The 20241-nt window shown below is 44.4% G+C and overlaps 2 protein-coding genes across 12 annotated transcripts in view; one reads left to right on the forward strand and one right to left on the reverse strand.

Annotated features, from left to right (window-relative positions):
- PHYHIPL (phytanoyl-CoA 2-hydroxylase interacting protein like) overlaps positions 1-4719 on the forward strand; it is a 112352-nt gene extending 107633 nt beyond the window's left edge. For both annotated transcript variants that reach the window (XM_061635075.1, XM_061635074.1), the window contains one exon: positions 3179-4719. In XM_061635075.1, the coding sequence (XP_061491059.1) occupies positions 3179-3713 (535 nt within the window). In that variant the 3' untranslated portion in view covers positions 3714-4719. The remainder of the gene's footprint in view (positions 1-3178) is intronic.
- The window catches only part of FAM13C (family with sequence similarity 13 member C), a 95798-nt gene continuing 80198 nt past the window's right edge, over positions 4642-20241 (reverse strand). For 3 of the 10 annotated variants that reach the window (XM_061635066.1, XM_061635062.1, XM_061635067.1), the window contains 4 exons: positions 18683-18778; positions 15849-16096; positions 15302-15403; positions 4642-12940 (listed from right to left, as the gene is read on the reverse strand). In XM_061635066.1, the coding sequence (XP_061491050.1) occupies positions 12817-12940; positions 15302-15403; positions 15849-16096; positions 18683-18778 (570 nt within the window). In that variant the 3' untranslated portion in view covers positions 4642-12816. Of the gene's footprint in view, positions 12941-15297; positions 15404-15848; positions 16097-18682; positions 18779-20241 lie in introns of those variants that run through there. The other 7 variants (XM_061635068.1, XM_061635064.1, XM_061635069.1 and 4 more) reach the window with 4 other exon arrangements.

Genomic DNA, 20241 nt, shown 5'->3' on the forward strand with positions numbered 1-20241 from the left:
TCCACTGCAGCTTTTCGCTCTTTCATTTCCTATGCTCGCTATTTGCCTACAGTGTGTGTGTGTGGGGTTATTTAGTCATTAAACTATGTGTGTACTAGGGACTTTAGTCCCTGCAAGCTTCGCATGCCAGCCCCAGTCCCGAATTCCAGGAATGCCAAATCCCCCACACCAACCCTCCCAGGCACTGCCAGACTCCCCCTCCCCTTAGACCTGGCCAAGCCCCCCACCCTGCCACAGGTTATGAAGTCTCCTCCCCCCTTTAGACCTTCTCACATGAGGAGGAGGGAAGCAGAGGAGGGAGGCAGCCAGCCAGTGAGAAGCACAGGGACAGCTGCCCCGACCTGGCCTGACTGTTCCTCCATGGCTTGCCCAGCTGCTGCTACCTCAGTCGTTTGCCTGCTATGCCTGCTGCACACCATGGCCCCACATCGCTCCGGCCCCACCACCCGCTTGCCCCCCCTCCGCCATGCATAGCCTGCATGCTACCATGGATGGTTGCCTGTGGTGGCAGTGTGGTCTGCATGATGGCAGCCTAAGAAAAATATAGATACAGGAAGATATACTGTTTTCCCAAAAAGTTCAAAGCAATTTGCAATAACAAAAGTCCAGTATAAAGCCACCAATATATGAACATTATTATATTGGTAATGTTTCCCAGAAGGGAAACACAAGGCTTGTGGGACAGCCCACAAGGCTGCAATGTTTTATTGAAGGAGTTGGCAGCTGCAAGTAAAATGTCAGTGCCTCTGGCCATGGGGTCTTGTCTGCCATACCTGGTTCCCAAGGGCACTGAGAGAGACCCACAGGAAGCAGAATAATTGTATGTGCTTGCTGTTAGTAATGAATGAATGTTTATTTTGGTCCATGACCAGCAAGTTGCTGTTAGTAAGGAGAGCTCCTTCTGAAATGCCGAACATTAGATTTTGAGCACTAGGTGTGCCCATGGCTGTAATTTTTAGATGTATAAAAGTTTTGAATGCATAAAATGGCAATCTTTCAGAGTTAGATGTCTTTAGGTTTCTTTTATTGCCTAACTGTGCATTGGATTGTGACCTAAACGTCGGGCACTTCCACACTCAGTGTTTTAATATGGAACTCCTAGTTTTTGCCCTGTGAAAATTGGTGTGACTGATGATCAGGGGCTGGATCTGCTGAAGTATGGAAACTTTATGTAGTTTACAGTGGGAGAACAATGAGCAGGCGGAGTGGGGGAAAAAACCTATTGGAGAGAAGAAAATGTGCTGAATATAGAAGCAATCATGAGAAACCATGAAAGTGCTACATATTATTGGTGTGTAAAGTAGAGGTGGGAGCAGGGCTGTGCTTTTAGCTGTACTCCTGGTGATGCATCCCTTTCTCTCTGCCCCCACAACTGCATGTTGACCATAGCTGTGTGAGAAGAAAGCCCAACATGTGAGCTCTGCCCAATCAGGTGGCCCAGTTGTGTGATGCCCCTATTCATGATTAGGAGCTCACCCGCTGGACTTTCTTCTTATGCAACCATGGACAATACACAATACAGCGGAGGGGGAGGAATAGGCAGCTTTGGGGTCAGGGCTTGAAGCACAGCTCACTTCCCCTCTCCACACGCTTATGCCCTATAACAGGGTTTCCCAAACTTTGGTCCATGGACCACCAGTGTCCCACGAGCTTCAGGTGGTCCGCAATGTCTCTGGATTTGTGGTTGAAGATGGGAGATGGCGCATCCATCACATGAAATATTCAAATATTCATATTGATTTTAATTGTATTTTATTGTGTCTTTTATTTCTTACATTGTATTACAAAGAAATATAAGAAATACAAGACTCAATAAAAATACAATTAAAAATCATCCTGCATCCTGCACAGCACATTACAATTGCTACAACAGGAAAGGAAATTATGAAGCAGTCCACCAAGACCCTCACCAATTTTCAGGTGGTCCATGGGGGGAAAAGTTTGGGTTCCACTGCACTAGATGTACATAATGCATGAATAGGCCGAAAGAAACAACTCCATGCACCAGGGTGCTCTTGTTTTATGTGGATTAACAACAAATGTGTCCTCTCCAAATCCACTGTGAGCTTTTGCCATATTTCAGCCTGCATACCTCTTGAATTTAACATTTGTGTATGTGCACCCATACACAGGTTTTGGATGTTGTGGCAGGACTGTGCTTTGAAAGAGCGTGAATTTAAATTAATGGGACTGGTTTTCATGTTCTGGATCTGAAAACCTTTGAAGGAATGAACTGTGAGGAAAGAAAGCTGCTGCTTAATTCTGCGGGTGGAAGAGAAAGCGTGCTTTTCTTTTCAAGACTGTCCCACCAAGTAGAATGTTTCATAGCTAAATACAAAGATGGCTTGTCTCCAGGTAGAAGGTGTCACAAATATGGGTCTTTCTCAACAAAGGTCCTTAGAGTTAATGCTAGGATAGGGCTCTGTTACCTATGTAGTGGGAGGTGCAGCATCTTTGATCATAATGCTTCATATACCTCCTGGTGTTCTAAGGTCTATTCCACACATCACAAGGCAGCAAAGAAGAGTTTGCCACCAACTGTGTGCTGGTACTCAACATGTGGGTGCAGCCAATCTTGGCTCTTTGAATGTTTGAATGCACAATGTTTGATACATGTATTTGTCCCCTTTGCATTTTCTGATACTGCATTTTCAGATACACACTTAAAAACATATTTAGTGGACATCTGAAAATTAGTGTATGAAATGGACCTAATTGAAAACAAGGGAGCCTTTTCCGCTATGGACAAGGTGTATATATCTGTGGACGGGAAAGGTGTATAAATGCCATGGTTCACCTTGGCAGTTTGTTTTTCTCAATCAGTGCAATTTTCTTTTCATTTTTGAATTGAAATGCGCTTATCCTTTGACATTGGGACAACAGTTCCTGCATAATCAATGGGGAAGGGTTGTCATAGGTCAGTGGTAAAGCATTCACTTTGCATGCAGAAAATCCAGGGTTCAGTCCCTGGCATCTTCAGATAGGGCTGGGAAAGAATCCCTGTCTGAAACCTTGGATAGCCACTGCCAGTTAGTATAGAGAATACTGAACTAGATAGACCGTTGTTCTGACTTGGGTTAAGGTGGCTTCCTTGGTCCAAGGCAGCTTCTTATATTCCAATCATCTCACTTGCTGATGCCACTGTAAAAATAAACCATCACCCATCCTTCATTTCTAGAGAGCAGCATGGAAGTGTTTTGCAGCCTTCAGTGAAGGATAACAGCGGGAGCCATGGCTCTCCGATCAGTGGGAAGTTGGAGGGCATCTTCTTTAGCTGCAACACTGAATTCAACACTGGAAAGCCCCCGCAAGATTCACCCTATGGAAGATACAGGTTTGAGATAGCAGCAGAAAAACTTTTCAACCCAAATACTAACTTGTACTTTGGGGACTTCTACTGCATGTACACTGCCTACCACTACGTCATCCTCGTTCTTGCACCTGTCGGGTCACCGGGAGACGAATTCTGTAAGCAGCGCCTCCCCCAGCTGAACTTGCAGGATAATAAATTTCTGACCTGCACTGAAGAAGATGGGGTAATGATTTACCACCACGCACAGGATGTAATCTTGGAAGTGATTTACACTGACCCTGTGGATCTCTCCCTCGGCACAGTTGCAGAAATTACTGGTCATCAGCTAATGAGCTTGTCGACTGCCAATGCTAAGAAAGATCCCAGCTGCAAGACGTGTAACATCAGTGTTGGACGTTAATTCAGTCTCTCCCCTCTTCCTTAGGAGCCTTCTCTGTTGTCTATTCCCATTGTCAGCCGTTTTCATCAGACGCATGCATAATGCCGTTCTTACCAAAAGCAAACATGATCAAATTCTTCAATAGTATTCTTCAAGCAGAGCTAAATGATGCAGCCAGCACAAGGCAGTCCCCCAAAGTAGCATCCTGTGTCCAAGTTTTTTCCTTCTCCACTATAATGTTTAGGGCAGGCACACTGACCTGCCAATGTTGTGATGTTGTCATGTTTCTGTGGTCTCCTGTCCACATTCAACATAGTTGGCTGCTGGTGGTGGGGAACACATAACATGATGGCATATTACAATACAGGTAAATGTGCGGGGAGAGGGACCATTCAACCTGGGCATGATGTTACTGGTGGCAGTGCTGTATCAAGGATAGCATATAGCTCTGCCCTTAGTATTCCTTCCCACTTTCCTTCCTTTCTGGTCCACCAGTGCTTTCAATTGTTAGAAATCTTGGTTTTCTTTCTAGCAACCATTTATATATCTAGATGCTGCAATTGGTGTTCAGTTTTCTTTCTTCCCCCCTCCTCCCTCTTCATATTGCCAAATGTAACAAATCTATATAAACAAGCTTTAGCAAAATAATAATACAAAAACTACTGGCTTCTAAATGTTGTTTTAAATATGTGTTCATTTTAATCTACTGAACAACTTAACTGAGATATCTCCAAACAGCATGAAAGGATGTAATTGCAGCATGACTTAACTCTTGCAGCCTAGAAAAATGTCAGCACTTCCAATGTGTTGTTTGACAGTGTTATTTATATTAGCTAACAAGAAGCAAAAAAAAGCCACCTGTGTTTCAACATAATAAATAGAAAAATATTTTATTTGTACTGTTGTATAAAATATTATACAATCATATAGAATATATAGATTACATTTTAATAGCAACTGTATACATATGTCATGAAACCATTTTTTTTCCTTATCAAATATGTAGTTTGTAAACTTCAAATTCTTGTGTATCTGTTCATGTTGCTCTTACATGACTTTTAATTAAAAACAGATTTATCAAGGAGACCATTCTGATTCATAAAAGTCGTAAGCGATCGAGCCAATTACATTGAAACATCAAACATCGTTAAAAAAAAGAGTCCACTTAGGTTAGCAGTGTGACACGATGCCGTCAGATTCTTTTGAAAGTTTTTTTTTCCAAAAATCATGCTTCAACATTACATATAGCAGAAATACAAAAACAGGTTTGGTGGATAATAATCGGCTTCATAAAATGAGTAACTTTTTGCTATAGTAACAGAGAAGCAGAAGAGCTGAGGTACAATCTTTTGTCTTCAGCTCTGTTTGCACAGAGGGGATTCCTACAGGCTTCTGGTAAAGCTTCCCACTGCTGGTCCTCACAGTTCACCCCCCCCCGACCCAAACTGCTTGTGACCTTAACTGCACAGTTCTGCCATAGATGATCATCCCCACCCCACCCCATGCTGGCAGCTTATTAAAGGAAAACCTGGCATCCAAAGGCAGAACTATGCTGTTAAGCTCATGTTTAGTTGAGCCCCAAATTAGGAGCAATGCACCATGAATGACTGGATCCCCCTCCCGGTTATGTATGCAGTGCTGGAAGACTAAGGATTATGCCCTCGGTTTTCATGTCCTTAATACAAAATGACAAAACAAAAAACACTAAAGACAATACATATCTCCATCTGGAATTCTTTCTTGGAACTTCTTTGCCATTAAGCCTGTATTTGCTAGTGAGCAATGCAAGCTTGCTGATGGTCCATCTCCCACTGATTTCATGCACCCCTCATAAGTGATCTATTGCAAATGTCTCTTCATTATAAAGGTGTGTTAAACAGCAAGATGGGAGATATATCCATGTATATATCATAGTAAACCAAAAAAGAAGCCCAGCCTCCTTCAGTTTATTACCATGACACTTAGACTAAATATTCTGCATACATTGATCTATCCAAAATATCATGATGCAATAAACTATTATCACTATTTTAATAAATTATCTTGGCAATCATCACACAGGAAATGTTAAGGTTCTACAAAGTGCATGCTTTCAAACAAGCTTTGGTTGTCAGAAAAAAAAGCAAAATTTTATAGCATTGGGCTAAGGAAAAGTGCTACAGAAACAAGAATTGGCATGTGCCGTCATTGACTTTGCTTCATTTTGTTTTAGTTTGGTTACTATCAACCAATGTATCCTTGCCATTTTCCACAAGAGGATAGAGTAGGTTTACATTGCCTTGTAGTTTTACTAGCTGCTCTTTTCTGTCTTAAATATTTTCCCCCTAAAAACCAGATTTAGCATTTTCCTTTTCTCCCTGAAAAGATGTTATATTTTCAAAATAAAATTATTTTTACAGCTTTGTTCTAACATTACCTAAAGCTATTTTGCTTAGCTCTGTGAGTTAAGGGCTCAGGCTGTGGATAACCTCTTCCTGGCTCCAGCAACATGCTGCAGGCATCTGTAGCTAGTGCTTCTGAAAGGGCACCAGAACTACAGTAAGCATTATAATTAGAGAGGAGGAGTGGCATGGTAATAGCCAGTTTCACAATATAATTGGTGCACCGGTCCTACCAATCTTACGACTTCATTTGGAGTGGCACAAATTCTGGGTGCATCTTGTAGGGGGGAGAATAAGAGTGATGGACACACTTGCAGGGTTACTTGCCTAACATTACTGATCTTACTGAGGAATCCCCCAATAAGCTTCGAAAAAACCACCCCAGCATTCCTTGAAACCCACAGCTTTAGCGCATGTATACTCAACATCACAACTAGTGAAGAGCATTGTGGCTGTTCAGGCAGCAGGCAGCCACCACTCCTGTCTGCAACACCAGAGAGAGTGGTAGCCTCTCCCACTCTGAGTTTTGTAGTGGCATGTAGAAAACCCTCCACTAATGTTATCCAAAGGCCTCAATGAATTCCAGCTCAAGAACTGGCTTGATGCAGCAAGCATTATATTCTCAGTGGACACAGTAATTCCTTGGAAAGCACGATGCTCTAGAAATGGGATAATGGGCCACACGCACCATGGGCCAAATGCCATTGGCCAGGCTGTGTGAGTTTGCCAAAATGGGGTATTGATTTAAAATTACAGCAGTAAAATAGGGCCATGTCCAATGTTACCTGTAAACAGCATGGATCATCATACCTGTGTCTTAAGATATGCTACGGTCTTTGCTTCCGAATAATTGAAACAATGTGTGCTCATAATGAATGCATAAAGACGATAAAATGGGACTCACTCACAAAAACACAGAGGAAAGTAGTTTCGACTCAACACTTGAAACTATTCAAAAGATTCGACTGTTGGGCAATGCACAGAGTAGCCCTGCCTCTGGTAACTATTTTCTTCAACAGGCAGGAGCTCCCTGGTATTTTGCATTCCAAAGCTCACGTCAGAGATAAAGTTTGAAAAAATTAATTGGCCAACTCCTTTGCCATAAGTGCTCATAAGCAGGGTGTGGAAACCCTGTCATCAGTACAACAGTTCACCTCTCTACCTATTAAAATCCATGTTTTTTTTAAAAGATCTTTAGGTGGGATAGAAGGCCACCCTCAGAGAAGGACCTCTGCCCATGCAAGCCTCCTACCTGGAAAGGTCAGCGCTGGTGTTTCTCCAACACTGGATGTCTGAAAGGGCAAAAGGGGAAAATGCCAGAGCGTAGTAGATGAGGTGGTGGATCTGCGGGATCTAAAGCCCTGAAATGCCCCCTTGAATGGGGAGGAGTGGAAACAGCAGTTCTGGAGCTGCCATGATTTTCCTCCCACTGGGAGCAATGAAAGGATGAAGTTTCAGAAAAGGCAAATGACTTCCGAAGACCAAGTGCAGGACTGTAGCTCAGTGGCTGAGCATCTGTTTTGCATGCAGAAGGTCCCAGGTTCAGTCCCCGGCATCTCCAGATACGGCCGGGAGACAACCCTCACTGAATTGCCAGAGAGCTGCTGCCAGTCAGTATAGCTAATGCAGAGCAGGGTGAATGAATGGTCTGATTCAGTATAAGGCAGTCTCCTACATAACCAAAAACCAGCTGTGTGTCCTCACCTTTGCCCAGCCAGCATGAACCAATGGGCTTACGAAAAGGTGGTTCGTCTGCCTCAGTTTCTCCCTCTCCCTTCCCCACAGGATTGTTCTGCCCATCAGAAACACATTAATCTAAAGAGATTTGGAGCTGGAAACAGAGGTGAGTCTAATTTTAAAATAGAACAGAAGCCAGAACAGTCCATTATACTATCACTTTTTAAATAAGTGACTATTAATGGGTATGAATATAGTTAGATAGAGACAGCAAGATCTTAAAAGCCTGGGTCTGAAGATTCAAGCTGACACACTAAAGCCCAAAGCAAACCTCATGGTGTTTGGAGTCATCCCTAAAACAGCAAATGAGCATGTGCTCTACTGCAGCTGATTCTCTCCCCATCTCGGCATCATTCATTACTCTCACAAACCTGGATGGCATTCTGTTAGTAAAATAAAGAAGAGTCAAGCCAGCTCATTACGTCATTACTCCTATTAATAAAGGGCTGTGTGTGTCCTGCACGCAGAGAAGCTGGCCCCAAAATGGAACCTGGGGTAGGCCTCAGGTGGGACTCTGCAGCTAGAGGGGACAAACCTTACAGGATGTTTTTAAAATACCCCTTCCAAACCCATGGAGGGCTGAAGGCTGCACGTAGATGTTGCCCTGTACTGCTATGGAGCCCTGGCAACCACGAACAGGCCACAGGCACATTTCTTTCAGCTGGCTGGCACTGGCCGCTACACTGAAGGGAAGCAAAGTGGGCTGCCACTTACTTCCCTTTAGTCTGGGGCCTAACACTGAAGAGAAATTGGGCTCTCCCCGAAGGACCCGTTTTCTCCCTTGAGAGGATTCCCTCCCCTGCACAGCCAGGAACGCAAGCGCCATCTTTCTGGGGCCACCCACTTCTTTCCCACCACTGTTCGGTCTCCACAAAGGCGCAGTCAAAGAGATGAAAGCGGGCAAGAGTGGCTCTGGGTGAGGAGCAGCAAGAAGGAACAATGTGAGTTGGAGGCAAGCAGATGGGCTGATGGGAAGGAGGGAGCTTCAAGCCTAATCCGACCCCCTGAAGGACCCTTTAACTAAAGGGGGAACTGCTCCTTCACAGTTTCGAGGACCATGATGGGGGTGGGATGGTGCTCTCCCTGCGTATTGGCTTTGGGGGCAATAGAAAGCAGCAAGCATCACACACATGCACACCCTTAGTCCCCACCCCACCCAAGCTGTCGTGAGAGCTAGGCAGCGACCATCACAGCCCTTTGGCTTGAAGTGGGCATCTGCCAACTCAGCTATACTTAGAACCAGCTCCTTAACGCCAAAAATCATGGCTGGGTGGTGGGGAGAGAAGAGGAGGTACAATGAGGAAAGGTGGTCCTCCTCTTTCCCCTGCTTTTCTTCTCTCATTCTGCAACTTTCCACATAGTGCACTTCAAAGAGAAACCTGGTCTTCCCTGGCAAGCCAGGTACCCACACCTAGCTGGCTTCCTCCCTCCCTCCCTGGCCAAAAGTATGTAGTGTTGTGCAAATTCAGGAAGCTGGCAAGCCATCCTCCAAAGCCTAAGTCAGTCTCCTGCCTTCAGCAGAGATAGGATTCCAATAAGCATATTTCAATTGAGGAGAGCCTGTCTCTTCAAAAGCAGTCCAATAAGAAGGAACAACCAAGCGCAGCTCGCTCGTTCTCCCCGGCTTTCCAGCACAAAAAAAGGATGTCTCAGCAGAGGGATGGAGTCTAGTTTCGCCAAAATCGGACTTGGCAGTGGACTTCCTCATAACCCACGTCTGCTCTCCTTGCAGACTGAACCTGAAAGTGTTGAATTTCTGCAGCTTTTCTTGACCCCGGATTTTTCTTTCTAGTGCACTCTGAAGCATCTGCAACTCTCCCTCCCTGCTTTATCTCTGGAGCTAGAGGAAGGCAGAAGCATCCAATGGGACTGCTATGAGGCAGGCCTAAGGGGTGTCTTACCCAGCTTCCTGCCTGCCCTCTACCTCTGGCACGGGCACCAAGCCATGTTTCCACTGGTCTGTTGCCATGGTAAGAGGAAGAAGCCGTTGAAGAGAAAAGCCCTTCTGACAACTTTGAAAAACTGGGGGCTTCTATGAAAAGTACAGGAGAAGGAACCCTTCTCAAACCTCTCCCAAAGTGCTGCTCTTGAACTTCCATTCAACTCACGCACCCTCCTTGTGCAATATGACTCAAGAATGGGCAGCAACAAAGCCCAATTCCAGGAAGTGAGGCAGTTGCATGTGAGAGATTTAGCATGTCAGAATCCCTCTCTCTCTCTCTCTCTGTGTGTGTGTGTGTACGTACACCTCACAGACTGAAGACTTTGAAATTTATTTGTATTTATCATTCAGCTTACATCTTGTTGCCTTTTCACTCTAAACACACCAGCCAGAGGCTGGAAGTACAGCATTTAAAGGATTAATTCTGTACAAGAGTCACTGTAGCATTAACCCTTTAAATGTCCTTAAAACAAATTGGATTAAAGCAAAACTTTCCAGTTTGTCAGAATGCAATTGGATCAGGGCTACCAAGTGAATCCCAAACCTATCTCACCCTGAGGTGAGCTGGTTCTGGCTTGATGTTCCTGTCCCACCATTTTCATGTGAGGAAAGTGGCATTTGCAATGTCCAGCCCTCTTCCTCAGAGACTACTGCCAGCATGTTAGGAACTTGGGATGGATCTGCATATCCGCTACACTGTGGGGAAAAGATTGTCCAGACTGCCCCTTTAACTTTCACTGACCTGGGGGGTCCAGAGGGAATAGTTGCAATTTACACAATGACCACATGGGCGTCTGCTGGGCAGGGAAAACAGGGAGGGTAGCGTGGGCTCTGTGCTATATCAGTGGTCATTCTACAACAGGGTAAGCCAGATTCTATAACCTGTATAATCTTATGCAAATAGCCACAATTTATCTTACTGTACGTGCATAACTCCACAATTCTTTCTTCTTCTTTTAACTTTTTGCACAATTTAATAATGGGGTTAGAGAAGAAGCCATGAAGAGCCCTGAAATCCCATCACTGCAAATCTTGCTGACACTAACCACGCTGGCTCCTGACATTTCACTAAGCATTGCCTGCACGATTTCACAAGGATGCCTTTGCAAACATCGGAGCTAGGAGCTGTCTTCCTATTTTTAGCAAGAAAATTCTCAGGAAGTGGAACTCTGTACCCAGCATATGTTGAGCTTTTCTGTAGCTTGCATGGAATTATAGCACTCACATACACACACACAGCCGTTGTTACAAACACAGCCGTTGTTACAAGTAATGGATATTTTTATTCTAGCACAGGATTCCACCTACACACAAGCCCTGGGAGCTGTTTACAGAGGCTCCCAGCTCAGACTAGGGGGTGTTCAATGTAATGCCCTCTGGATGTTGTGGCCTACAACTCTCTTCAGCCTCAGCCAGCGTGGCAAATGTTAAAGGGTGATGGGAGCTGCAGTCCAAAACATCTGTTGGCTACCTTTGGCTCAGACCATATTGTCTCCTGTCCCTGCCTCAAACTCGTAAAAAGTTTCTCCCCCAAATGTGAACACTTCCCCAACTTACCTCAAGGATGCAGAAAGGGAGACCACTCTGCCTGCCAATGTAGGTAGGTATACCTAAGCTAGGTATTTAAGGGTTTTACCGTGCTTCCCCTTTGAGCCATTATTGTTCTTGCATTTCTTGCGCCTAAAAAATAGCATTCCTACTCACCATAAGTACAGCCTGAAGCATGTTGGAACCAGAAGTACTATCTACACAGTCCAACCTGTGTATGTTCCACCAGGATAGGTTGCTGCTTTTATCAGAACCATCCTTCATTCTCTCAAAATGAACTCTATATTCTACAGAAGCTACCTTGCCCCCACTTCTCCTGAGGCTCTAACACCTCAGGAAGTGTGGCATACACCTTAGATGAAAAGAATCTCCAGCAGACTCTGGAATTTAGACAGTTCCTATTTGTTAACTATTGGAGGGGGAACAGAGCATCAAGGATCCCCAATGCAAGATGGATAATGACCTGCACCTTGAATGCCTGTTGTGTTCTCAAGAGTGCCCATATCAGCACAGGTGCTTCTACATTTCATCTATGAAGAAAGTCAGCGTGCATTATAGAGTGAACTTATTGATATTACTAGTGGTTGTGTTTGGGTGCAGACTCCACCAGGGCACACTGACCTAACCATGTTCCTGTGGACTGCTGAACAAGTTTTTACCTGCAGGACTATGTTGTTGTTGTTTTCTCTACAGCACTCAACTGGGATCAAAAAGTACAGATTTTTTGGCAAGACCTGTAATTTTTACCCAGCCCAGCAGGCAAAAAGAATAGCGCTCTTTACTGGTGTGTCTCCTCTAGTCATTAGTGATGGGTTTCATTCCGGCCATCCCAGTGAATCCAGAGATAACACATTGAAAACTCACAAATAAAAAAGACCAAAATAACAAACAATCAGAAAGCAGAGAGCAATTCATAATGCTAGCTGAGTTAAGTTTAGGAGAATTGCCTAGAATTTTATTCATTTGCCTCGGATTTAGTACTACGGGGTTTTATCCTTCAGGAGCCCCTGACATCTTGGATACCTTGAGAGACTTCAAGCATACCTATGGTTTTCTCTGGTTATGTCTGCCCAAGGGGAAAAGGGGGGGGAACCTACTCTCTTTGAAGAGTTGCATTGTTCTTCCAGAATATTGTCGAATTAACACCATCTGCCTGAAAATATGTTGCAGTGGAGCTTTGAGAGAAAGAGACAGCCCCCCAACCCAGCTTCCTGAATGTGCAATATGGTTGCCTCCTTTTGACTGAAGGGGGGGGGACTCATCCATGTGAAAACCAGCTCCAGAAACAAAAGACAACTCACAGGTAAGAGTTAGCCCTCCATCCAATCACTCCTCCTTTTTGCATTCTCACACACCTTTCTCTCGCTCTCTTGCTCACCTGCAGCAGTAGAACATTAATAAAGTGCATCAGAATTTCAAGGTGTCAAACCACTGTGCAGAAAGAACCAGGCAGGTATAATTCTCTCTTTCTTCTTTTCCCAGACCAGGGAGTTTTACTATTGCAAAACACCAGGCTTCAGATGGTTTTGGAAACGTCATGCTTGCTGATGAGAACCTCCAGCAGCCTGAGTTTGGCTTTGATGTGCTTGTACTCCAAATACTCCTCTGTCATGGGGATACGGTCTTCCTTCTGGGGACTCCTATAAAGTGGTAAATTTGAACACCGGCACTTAATAGGAGCAAGGGTTCGCCAAACACTTCTAGCCTAGCACAGACGGGACCTTTGAATGTTTGTCTGTCTTCTTAATTGTACATTTCAGCAGATAAAAGAAACATGATAGTGCAGCCATACTTTAGGAATGGAACTTTTAAAAAACTACATTCGGACGTTTAGGACTGCAGCCAAAATCCAGGGAATGGACTGGCAAATGTCAGAGAGAACTGTAAGCAGGCCTGGGATTTGTGGAGTCCTTTGAGAATGGATCACAAGAGGTTCAAAGACTGTGGATCACTACCCCCACCCACCCACCCATCATGCAAAATGTATCATATTTTTATCTTTCTAGATCTGTTCTCTCTTTTAGTGTTGACCAACCACAACAGGGCATCCCCTAAAAACCATACCATATCCCATAAGAGTTACTGGTAAACGACTGTCAACCCTCGAGAGGGTGACAAGTTTGCTAAATGTTCAAGGGTGCAATCACAGATCAGCCCTCTGCTACTTCATCCCCAACCCCCACCCACAAGGGGGGGAAGTCTTACCTTCTGGAAGGGGACAATGATGGCAAGCAGCAGAGGGCTTTTTTGCCTGAGGCCTCTCTGCTGGCTTGAAAAAAACCTCCATTAGCAACAGGGATGATGAGGCTGAACTACACGTTCCAACAAGCCCAGTGAGAAAAGATGCTGTCTGCACCTTTTCCAACCTCCAGAGAGGTCTGCTGAGCCCTCTTGCCACCTGCAGCTATCTTCTCCAAGATGAAGCTTTCTTTCCTCCTTAAGGAAAGAGAGGGGGAGGCAGCGTGCGGCAGAGAGCAGAACTGAGGGGGTGCCTTTCTGTGGTGGGCTACACCTGCCTCAGTTCAGCTCTCTATCCTGAGGAGTTCTGCCTCTTGGGAAAGGGCCACAGCTCAGTTGCAGGGCACCTGCTTCGCATGCAAAAGGCCCCAGGTTTAATCCCCACCATCTCCAGGTAGGGCCAGGAAAGACTCCTTGTCTGAAACCCTGAAGAGCCACTGCCAGTGGCAACACTGAGCTCAGTTGGACAAATGGTCAGACTCAGTATAAGGACGGTTCATGAAGACGCGGCCCTGCTGGCCTGCCCCACCTTCGTTCAGGTTGTAGTCCATAGCTGAAGACCAACGGGCTGTTTTGTACGTGAGCTATTCTAGCCTATGGTCTTTTCAACGCATCGTGCATGTTGTCCTCCTCCACAAATAGCCTACAAACACTCCCACAGAATGATCAGGGCAGTAATTCTCTAAAGCGTGTATGGGAACAAACGTAATACACCATGACAAAACTAATAGTATGCTGGGGTAAATAAATCAAAGGTGTCTGGGAGCCCAATGCACAAAGGCGGCTGCCCATCACATCTTTGCATGTGTGGATAGCACGGGTGCATAGGAACCAGCCTTATACTGAGTCAGAGCATTGGTCCATCTAACTCAGTATTGTCTACCTGACTTGCACTGGCTCTCCAGGGTTTTAGGCAGGAGTCTCTCCCAGCCCTACCTGCAGAAGCTGGGGATTGAATCTGAGACCCTTCCACGTGCAGAGAAGGTGCACTATCACTGAGCTATGGCCCTGGGCACACTAGTCGTTTCAAACGCAACCAGAATGGTTTTTCTGCCTGCGACTCTGCCCTCAGCTGGATACACCTCCCTTCCCCACTCCTGACTTCAGACCTTTCAGGACCACCCACAGCAAAGTGTTGGGCCAATCACTGCCTCTGCCTGAGCCTGCAGCAAAGCGTTTCCATTGGCCAGACCTGGAAGATAAACAGGTAAATCTACCAATCAGTTGCGAAATCTGCCTGAAGCCGAATGTAAAAGAATGAATGCACTCAAGCTGATCTGACCAGGATATGAGAGTAAAAAGGGGCAGATTTTGACTAACATCGTGTGCCCCTCAGAAAAGAGAGGTGGAACTGCCACAGCAGTAGGTGTGTCTCTACCCTATGAGTGGCTGCTCTGGACTTGCGTCTTTCCAATCACAGATACATAAGGGGTAGGTTCCTCTGTAGGCAGGTACCTCTTATTCTTAACACTACAGCTGCATATTTTGGGAGGGGGCTTTGAGCATGAAATGTGCCTGCCATTTCTAATTCAGAAAAAAAAGAAGTGTCTTTGCTATCACAACACTGGAAATTACTGGCAAATCTTGATTTGTGCAGTCATCAGCTTGATCATTATCAGGATTTCAGTACTATTCGGGGAGGGTTCACTCATAGATCAAATATCTTGCCATAAGCAATTTACTGTTTGGGATTTGTGGCTGTACAGGTCAGCAGCAGCACACAACAGGAGCACAGACATAAAACATGGATGTGATTGTCTTACCTTCCTGTTTGTTTAAAGAACTGATCCTCAAATTCTCGTAATAGTTTCCTTAGCCTTTTCTTATCAGCTCTTGTTTCTTGGAGGTGTTCCAACAGCACAGGCCTGCAAAGGGAGAATTGGTCTGAAACCAGTGAACATGACAGACAAGTGACAGATCTGGGGTCAGGAATATACACACAGCTTTAAGAGGTGTTACCTCTTGCAATCGGCGCTTAAGACAGGCATCTCTGAAACAACATATATTCTGCTAATTAATTCCACTCCAAGCCAATAGATATTGAAAGTTCTGACAATACACACAGTGGTTGGCAGTAATGTAGTTTTTACAGCAGCGTTTTTTCCCCATGGCAAGTAGGAAAAGTTGTGTTACATTAGGTGTGTCAACAGAAGGCTCAGGATCACTTCAAAACACCATAAGTAGAAATTACAGGAAGATTTGCACTTTTTGTCCCCCACGCTTCAGCATCTTGTCTGAAACCACATCTCCCTAATGAGCAGCCCTGCTACTCTATTTTGTTCAGTTTAACAAGCAAAAGTCAGCACTCACATCGTGGCCTCATGCAAGTTGGACATCGACAGGGCAGGCTGTTTGATTGCTTTCTTTTCATCCAAGGGTGATACAAAAGCAGGCTCATTCTCCTCATCTGAATAACCCAGATTTTCATCAGGGGGCAAATTAAGGGAGACAGCAGAAGACAATTCATAGCTGCTCTGGGAGTGATCTTCATCGGAATCTTCCTCCTCCTGCTTGTAACACAGAACGAGGGTTATCAAATTAATCGCCTGCATGCACATCTGTGAAAAGGAATGGTGAAGAAACCATAAAATAGATCTGCACCATACAATTTTCAGTGTGAAAGTTCCAGAGGATAGGAAGTGCATGAGGTGAACCTGGTAAACTGAAGTGCTAAGAGAATGTGATTTACAGAATCCATCCTCAGGACACAAGCTACAAACTCTTACCCAAGAATTCAAAAGGTCATTTTCACAAGGGATGCCTAGATTACCTTTATTTTAGATCACCTTTTAACATGAATGCAAAACAGCAGTTTATGGGATGTATAGTTTTCCTTCTGAACCATTTCCATCATTAACAGCATTGACACATGGCAAATAGTATGTGACCGCATGCAGACATTACACTACACTATTGTTCAGCTATATGGGTGCAAGCGGAAAGGAGCACACTCAAGGTGCTAGCAAGCACACCGCTCCCCCACTACTGCACAGTTGGAAGGATGAACAAACCATTATTTAGTTTCACTTTAGCCAATTCCTGGCTTGTCATCACATGGCAACAAGGAGTCCAAGGAATTGTGGTTTAAAATAAACCACGGGTTATGAAGCTGCCTTGTTTAACAAACTAAAGAAGTTTATTATTTTAAACCATAATTTCTGGTTCACATGCAACAAGAAATCAGAGACTGGCTAAAGTGAAATTGTATCCCGATTTATTCCTCCTCCACGGCCACACAGAAAGAGGAGAGAGAATGAATCCAGGGCTTTATTCAGGCTCAAAACGGCTCATGCACATAATATGGTTTATGGCTGAGCTTTACACGGGAACATGTCCAACAAGAGGAAAGCTCAAAAGTACTTCCTAATGTCATGCATGAAAAGGACCCGTTAGGTAAACTGGCAGAATCACTGGCTATAGCAGAACTCCTTCAGCAGTCACTGATTAGCATCCTCCTGCCTTAGATGCATGTGATCTCTTCTTCCATTCTCCCTCTCTTAAGGAGTGACAGTTTTTGATTAGCTGTCATCAGTTCAATGGCAGATTATCTGCTCTTCATGCAGAAGTTGCCAGGTTCAATCCCTGACATCTCCAGGCAGGACTGGGAGTGTTCCGTCTGAAATCCTGTAGAGTTGCTGCTGCCAGTCCATGTAGATAATGTAGATCTAGATGGATCAATGGTCTGACTTGGTATCAGGAACTTCCTATGTTCCTATTAGGGCATCCCATCCCTGCAATGATCATCACATAAGAGGAAGAGCTGGGAGGAGCCCCATTAGTTCCATCCCCTCTGTTGCATCCCTCCAACTTCTTTGCCTTCCACGTGTCGGGAAGGTGAACGTCTGCAGCACAAAGCCTTATCTACTAGTTGAGGCTCCCTCTGTGATTTAGAATCCTGCATAATCAAGTTTCCAAATTGTGTGGGGTGCTTCTGTGAGTACAGCTGTCTCCCCACTGCAGGAGTTCACTCTCCAACATGTGCTTCAGCACTTTGGACAGCTCCTTGAAAGTTCAGACTAAACCCCAAAGTGGATTCCACTGCCCCACTGACATGCAGCCACCAGCTGCCACTGAACATATGGAGGGCTGTGGAGACAGACACATTGACACAATGGAGGGGGTGAGGCCAGCTAGTGTGCCCTCGCCCTCTGCAATTGCATGGGGGAACTGAAAGCCCAGTTAGGGCTAGTGTATTCCTTGAAAGAGCAAGCTCTTATATAGTGGATCATTTGACCACAGTGTAAAGAAGCAAGCCTAAGAGCCCAATCCTACACAAGTTTACTTGGAAGTAAAACCGCAGCATCCAGTGCAATTCATTTCCTGGGGAGAATGCCTGTTTTTTTACAGCCTCACTTGTGTAAACAATTCTCCATAGAAAAGAAGATGATGCAGAGCCTTAATTAATAGGGGAAGCAACAAACAGTCCTAGCCCAATGCAATACAGCAAAACTGTCTCACGTTTGGCTTGTTTCATTTTCACAAAGGACACCATCCCCAAACAGTCATCGTACCACAACACCGTACAAGCTCTCCATCTCAAGGTCTGGCTATACACAGTGGGTATTTTTAAAAGAAGAGATCCTAGGGACTCAAATCTGCTCAGAATCCCTATTTCCCTAATCCAAGAGAAGGGATGCACAGGGGCGTGGGAAAGGCAGGGCTACACATTAGGGTTGCTGTGGGAAGCACTGGTGTCAAGATCAGTGTCATGCTTTAAGTGTGGAAGTAAGCCATATGTGTGCATGCAATCAATTTCCCAGTTGTGTTTGCAAGTTCTTAAAGATCCATGCAGACACATATTTGATTAGTTTGCTGTGGAAAACATCAGTGTTGACACTGTTTCCCACAACAGTCTTTAATGTATTGTCAATCCACTTGAATTCAAGACTTTTTTTAAAAAAAAGGTAACAATACTGGGAGGCAAGATGAAGCTTGAATAAACACTGTATTGAACATGTTGAATTCCTTTTATTCCATTCTTGGGAACGCTGGTGTGCCGTTCTGTTGGCTGTACTGTTCCCTCAATACATTTTGTGGGAAGGATCCCCTGGTGGGCAAAACGCTTTGTTTGGATGGAGCCTTTAAAAGGGAAAGAGTGATAGAAGTTCAGACATATTTCTTTACACAATCTCTTTTTGACTTACAATGGTTGTAATCAGAGATGGTGTTGACAGAACCTGCTTGATAATTCTGTATCTTTCATAAAGGGGTTTCATCAGACTCCTATCTTGCTTGTTTACCTGGAAAGAAATAAGAAGCAACACCATATTGACTCTGGTGGAACAAGGAGTCTGCACTATGCTGTGTGCCAAAGAAGAGGTGTTACGGGTCCCAATCTCTACAGCACTCACATTTCTTCAGGACAAATGGTAGCAGGAGGAAAAAGTGTCTCTCACTTTTAAAAACATTTAAAAAATACTCCATGACAGTTTTTTTCAATAGGAATTTAAAAACTAATAAGTAAATTCCTGGCTGGGAAATAGTTTCACTAGAGCACCACTTTTGAGTAGGAGAGTGGTAAGTCCAGGGCTCCACCACTCTCACCAAAGCAGATTGCCAGCAAACCCTTGAATCAAACTGGGACTTCCTCTGCATGTTCCTTGCTCCTGACAACCACAGGAATCCTTGTCCCCAAATACAGGCATTTGCTATGGTAGTGAGTGCTTGGTTTAGTTACTCAATGGTGACTGTCAGTCAACAAAAGGATGGTCAAGCCTTGGATGGGCCAGGGATCCTCTGACCTCTGATATTCTTGAGTCTTACCATCATGATTTACTACTACCTCAAAAGATTAGGAAAGAGGGACTCAAGTCAATGACAAAACCAAAGACATGTAACTGCCCATTGAGCAAAGTCAATACATTTATGCCTGTTCCTGGTAGCTAAATAGATTTAGTTCATGTAACACCCTCAAGAAGTAGTTCCCAAAAAAGGCCTTGTGAAAATGCCAAGCCATTGAGCACCAAGCATACAGTTCTGGAAACTATATTCTGGACAGCTCCAGTTAGGACACCAAGTAATTTTCACCTTGCTATATTTGCAATTTCTCCAGTTTTGAAATGCTCCTCTTTCCTACTTTAACTAGAGAGTGTCTACACAGAGTCAAGAAAGCTCCATCAGGTTCCATGCATCAAACTACCTAATCTATAGGCTGAAGGTTTCAGTCCAGTTTCTCTCTGCTTCCATTTATACATTACATGTAGGAAAAGCAAGAAGGTACTTGGAAAGAAGCATGATATTCCATTTTCTAAGAGAAGTGCGTTCCTATTTGGACATGCGCATGGTCTTACACAGGACAGTGATGAAATACTTGCACCTAAACAATCCACACAATTAATACAGTTTGGCCATAGTTATGGCTAAGTGAAAGCAATGGGATTTACTTACAACTAATCTGTTCTATATAGACCTCAGCCACGCAACTAATCTTAACTGAATTAGAATTAGATCCTCTTTTTTTCTGTGCTATACAAGCACTTACAAATTTCTGGATTAAGCACAGTTTTGAAGAACCCTTAGGAAGTGGCTTTGTAAAGCATACAGAGTTGTTTTGATGAATCAGCCAAAGGTTACTCCCTCTCTCCAACATCAGCAGGTGTCATTTGATATGCTGTTCTTGGGTTTTTCCTCAAGAAATAGTGTGGCCCTTTTAATTCCTCTTCATGCAGGAACGTGCTTAATTAAATTGGGTAACCTGGAAGGC

Source organism: Rhineura floridana, chromosome 7, assembly GCF_030035675.1.
Source record: "Rhineura floridana isolate rRhiFlo1 chromosome 7, rRhiFlo1.hap2, whole genome shotgun sequence".
Lineage (NCBI taxonomy): Eukaryota > Metazoa > Chordata > Lepidosauria > Squamata > Rhineuridae > Rhineura > Rhineura floridana.